This window comes from Myxine glutinosa, chromosome 1 (assembly GCF_964187855.1).
Source record: "Myxine glutinosa chromosome 1, kmMyxGlut1.1, whole genome shotgun sequence".
NCBI lineage: Eukaryota > Metazoa > Chordata > Myxini > Myxiniformes > Myxinidae > Myxine > Myxine glutinosa.
The window spans coordinates 6866137-6871605 of record NC_136261.1 but is presented as its reverse complement, the minus strand read 5'-3'; the positions used below and the strand labels follow the sequence as shown (position 1 = coordinate 6871605).

Here is a 5469-nt window from a genome sequence, read left to right as displayed (position 1 = left end):
CTGGATAGGGACGGAGACATGTGGTTGAGGCGAGAGATAGAGGGAGGGCGGGAGGACGAGGAGGAAAATGGGATCAGCATGATTTGTCGAGTACATATGGTACAGTGTGGGGTGCACTATTCACAGTACAGTGCAAAGTTAACGGTAAAATAAACACAATGGAGTAATGCATTCTACTGTATATTACCCAGAAAGTGTGGCACATTACCCAGAAAGTGTGGCACATCACCCTGAAAGTGTGGCACATCACCCTGAAAGTGTGGCACATTACCGTGAAATTGTGGCACATTACCCAGAAAGTAAAACTTATGGTTGTTAGAATAATCAAACTACATGAAGGAGTACCCGTTGTGTACCCTGGTTAGAATAGGTACATCGTATCCCTGCGTGTCGTAAGAGGCGACTAAGAGGGTTGGCGTCAGGAAGGGCATCCGGCCATAAAAACATTGCCTCAAAAAGAGAACCATGACAATTACAACTACATATGGGCAGGGTACAGCCCGAAGTGGAGATCGGTTTCTGAGGTTTGGGACATGGAATGTAGGGACAATGACAGGGAGATCAGGAGAAGTGGTGGAAGTATTGATCAGAAGAAGAGTGGACATATGTTGTGTGCAAGAGACGAGATGGAAGGGAAGTGGTGTGAGAATGGTGAAGGGTAGGCAGGGACAGAAATACAAGTTTGTGTGGCAAGGGTGCCCGGAGGGCGTGAATGGTGTTGGTGTCCTGTTTTCTGAGGAGTTTGTAGACAGTGTGGTGAGTGTGACGAGAGTGAGTGATAGGTTGATGATGGTGAAAATGATGATTGGAAAGCTCATGGTGAACGTCATCTCGGGATATGCTCCGCCGGTTGGTCAGAGCGATGAAGAGAAGGACAAGTTCTGGTGTGCGATAGAGAAGCTGATGGAAAACGTGAAAGATGAGGAAGTTGTTGTGGTAGGAGGAAACCTAAATGGACATGTGGGAAGGAGTATGGACGGTTTTGAGGGAGTTCATGGGGGTTACGGATATGGTGTGAGAAATGGTGAAGGTGAAAGGATTTTGGAGTTTGCTGATGGAGCTGATTTGTTGATTTGTAATACTCAGTTCCAGAAAGAGGATAATAAGCTTGTTACATACACGTCCGGTGGGTCGACGACAACTGTTGACTACCTGATGGTGCGTAGGTGAGATAGGGGGCACCTCCGGGACACAAAGGTGATCCCGGGGGAGGAGGCTGTTTCACAGCACCACTTGGTTGTCTGCGACATAAGGGTGAAAGGTGCGAGGAGAGCTCAGCGGGTGAAGTACCAACCGAGAATGAAGGTGTGGAGGTTGAAAGAGGTGACAGTAAGGGAGGCATTAAAAGAGAGGCTGAGTAGGGTAGAGGATGATGTGGTTGAGCTTGAACGTGGTTGGATGTCAATGAAAGATAGTCTGTTGGGAGCCGTTGGTGAGGTATGTGGATGGACAAAAGGACCACCGAGGCACTCGGAAACATGGTGGTGGGATGAGGAAGTTGGAAAGAGGATTGACGAGAAGAGGAAGAAGTTCAAGGAGTGGCAGAAGCCGAAGGGTACGGGAGCAGAAAAAGCAGAGCATGAAAGTTATAAGGCAGCCAAGAAGGCTGCAAAGAAAGAGGTAGCAAAGGTGCAGGAGGCATGTAGGAAAATGTTCGGAGAAAGCTTGGATTCGGAGAGGGTCAGAGAGCGGTATTCAGGATTGCAAAGCAGATAGCGAAAGAGAGGTGTGATGTGATGGGGGTGAGTTGCTTGAAGGATGAAGTGGGACAAATCGTTGTGGACCCAGATGGAATTAAAGGAAGATGGAAAAGATATATGGAAATGCTGTTGAATACAGAGAATGAATGGGATGGCAACATCGAGAGTAACCTAGTTTTAGGACCGGCAGAGAAGATAACTGAGAAGGAAGTTGAGGAAGCGATAAAAGCAATGAAGAGTAGAAAAGCGGGAGGGCCGACGGGAGTTGTGGGAGATATGTTGAAGGCAGCAGGAAGTTGGGGTGTGAAGAGAATGACAGAGATCTGTAATCTGGTGGTGAAAGAAGGCCGCATTCCAGTGGTTAGGGAACTGAGTACCCTCGTTCCTCTATACAAGGGGAAAGGTGACCCTCTGGAGTGTGGCTCGTACCGAGCGATAAAGTTATTGGAGCATGGAATGAAGGTATTGGAAAGGGTGTTGGAGAGGAGGATAAGGAAGAAAGTGAAGATCGACGAAATGCAGTTTGGATTCATGCCAAGAAGAGGAACGACAGACACGCTCTTTATTGTGAGGCAGTTGCAGGAGAAGTACATGGAGAAGAGGAAGAAGTTGTTTCTTGGGTTTGTTGATCTGGAGAAAGCATTCGATAGGGTTCCACGTGAAGTATTGACATGGGCATTGAGGAAGTTCGGAGTGGAGGAATGGTTGATCAGAGTAGTGATGGCAATGTACAAAAGAGCGCGCACAGCTGTAAGGATGAAGGACGGGAACAGTGGTGAGTTTGAGGTGAAGGTGGGAGTGCATCAGGGGTCGGTACTAAGTCCACTACTATTTGTAGCTGTGATGGAGGTGCTGGCTCAGAACGTAAAGGAGGGTTTACCGTGGGAGTTGTATGCAGATGATCTGGTGTTGATTGTGGAAAGTATGGATGGACTGAAGGAAAAGATGAACAAGTGCAAGGAATGTATGGAGACAAAAGGTCTGAAGGTGAAGGAAAGTGGTAAAGCATGTGGTGAGGTGGAAAGAACGAGGAAGTGGCTGTGTGCTCTGTGCAGGAAGGGTGTCGGAGTGAACTCCATTCAATGTACAATGTGCGCCGAGTGGGTTCATCAAAAATGTAGTGGTCTGAGAGGGTCATTAACCAGTGTGGCAGCTACATTCAAATGTAAGGTGTGCACAGAGGGAGCTGCAGATGGAGGAAATGTTGAGTTGGATCTTGGAGACGGCGTGAGGCTGGAGGGTGTGAAAACATTTTGCTACCTCGGAGACATGCTGAATGGAGAAGGTGGATCAGACTCGGCAAGGTTGCAAGAGTGAGATGTGTATGGAAGGAAGAAGTTTCGGGAACTGAGTGGCGTGCTGATGAGGAGGGGAGTGTCGTTGAAGCTGAAGGGAAAGGTGTATGCTGCATGTGTGAGAAGTGTTATGATTTATGGGAGCGAGACATGGGTAATGAACGTAGAGCAGCAACGAAGGCTGGAAAGAGTGGACATACGAATGGTTCGGTGGATGTGCGGAGTATCATTGAGAGAGAGGAAGACAAATGATGAATTGCGAAAGATGATGGGAATAGAGCCTGTGATTGATGCTGTGAAGAGGAACAGGTTGAGATGGTTTGGTCATGTGTTGAGGAAGGATGAAAGTGACTGGTTGAGAAGAGTGATGGAAATGAATGTAGAAGGAAGTGGAGGACGGGGAAGACCGAGAAACACTTGGCTAAAGATGGTGGAAGAAGAAATGCGGGCAAGGGGGTTAACAAAGAGAGATGCAGAAAATAGGGCAAAATGGAGAAGATTGTCATGGGGACCGCAAGGCTAACCCCCGCTCTAGCAGGGAAAATGGCCTTAAAATGCATGTTGTTGTTGTTGTTGTTGTTGTTGTATGAAGGAGATTCTCCCTCCCCTTACACCACCCTCTCCCTGCACCATCCTTTCCCTATTCATTCCCTCTTGGATTCCTTATCTTGCACACAATTACCCCCCCCCCCCCACCCCCCCTCCCCCTCCAAGCCCTGTCCCTCCCACAGATCTCCCGATGTCCCTGTTCTCTGCTGTTATACTTGTGTGCTTCCCAGTCTCTCTCCCCATCTTGTCTCCCACTCCCTTTATTGTATGTTTCTTTGTGTCAGTTTGTTTTTATGTGATTAATGTTTGCACGCACGCACGCGCGCACGCACGCACACACACACACACACACACACACACACACACACACACACACACGTGAGGATTCAGGGGTGTGTGCTATCGAATCTTGTTGCAAATACAGGAGCCGAAGGTGCAGCACCCATCCATCTTAAGTTTCTCGATGACATATCAAGCTCCCATGTACAGAATTTATTGTTTGTAACATCAAAACATGCTGGCTCTTGTGTATCTGAATCACAACGGCAATGGAATATTCTGGCCTTTTACCCCAACTCTAGTCAATCCGCTCCACAACCAACTCGCACACCTCAACTCCCACACATTCCAGAACGTCTGTGGAATGTCCTCATGACCAAGACCTTTTCTAACAGTAACCGCACTGAGAGCAGTTCTTTGAGCTTTTAAGTGATAGTAACATGATAGGTACCTCCTACAAGCACAGTGGAATGGAGTTTGAGTTTATGCTATCGATTTACCAAAAAAAGAAAGAAAAAAAAACAAACAAAACAATTCTGGGAGTCGTGCTTTATGTGGAATCGGTGAAATATCTTAGATATCCTTGGGTGGTTTAGATGCGGCAGGAAGCAAATGTGAATCAAACCTATGGCCTCGCGAACTCTGCTTCAAACGATGCTGTCTCTACTCCTTACTCTGTACATCCCATGCTCTACCTCCACATGAACAACTGATCACCAGCCCCTCCATAATCCCCCACTACCACCATCACCACCACCACCACCACCACATCCTCACCACTCCATGCCCTCTTCCAGCCCAAGGTTCTTGATTGCTGAAGTTTTGAAGATCTGCCATTTGCGATTTTTGATGGCTGACAGTCCCAATGTTGTAGCCATCTCCGGCAAAGTCATCGCACCATTCATGTCCTGTTTGTTCGCAAACACCAACAGGACAGCTTTCTTTAGTTCTTCCTCCTGCAAGCACACAAGGTTAATGCAGCCATGCGCCATGGGCACACACACACCTGGACATTATCAACAACCCCAAGGAGGAACTTCCAAGATAGGACCCAACAGTTTGGAGCCTCTACCTTGAAGCACAGGAGCATTACGTTACAATTGCCCTTCACAGCTGATGATAGCCGTCGACCTGGGAAAGTATTTTTTTGCTGATCGAGTGGGAACTGCAGCCCGCACGGCAACCAGACCGATATATCAAGCAGATAACCTGGTTTTAAGGAATACCTGGAGTTTTTTTTTTGTTTAAATCCTGAAATGTGAAATTTGTTCAACATGTGGGTGATAACTTAGCTGCTCTTTGCTAACGAGCCCGTGCCGTGGGATCTTGAAAAATCTACCAATTACAGCCAGATAATGGGACACGGCTTTACGTCCATCAGAGGGGATGGTGCACCATGGGATGCAACGCCCGACCTTTGAAACACCAATCCGACACTTCATAGCAGGGTCGGAATCAAACACAGATGAGGAAGCTCAAAGGTGTACCAGACTAGCCCTGGAGAGTGGAGTGGGAGTGGACGGACACATGGAGTCAGTGTCTGCAGTGGGACAATCAGACGAGCGCTGGAGAGTTGAGTGGGAGTGGTGGACAAACACATAGTCAGCAGTGGGACAACCAGACTAGTGCTGGAGAGTTGAGTGGGA

General features: G+C 47.9%; 1 protein-coding gene across 2 annotated transcripts in view; it reads right to left on the bottom strand.

The window, feature by feature from the left end:
- ARL1 (ARF like GTPase 1) overlaps positions 1 to 5469 on the bottom strand; it is a 76820-nt gene that overhangs the window by 772 nt on the left and 70579 nt on the right. Inside the window, exon 5 of one of the 2 annotated variants that reach the window (XM_078779706.1) lies at positions 4601 to 4779. In XM_078779706.1, the coding sequence (XP_078635832.1) occupies positions 4601 to 4779 (179 nt within the window). The remainder of the gene's footprint in view (positions 1 to 4600; positions 4780 to 5469) is intronic. The other variant, XM_078779745.1, reaches the window with a different exon arrangement.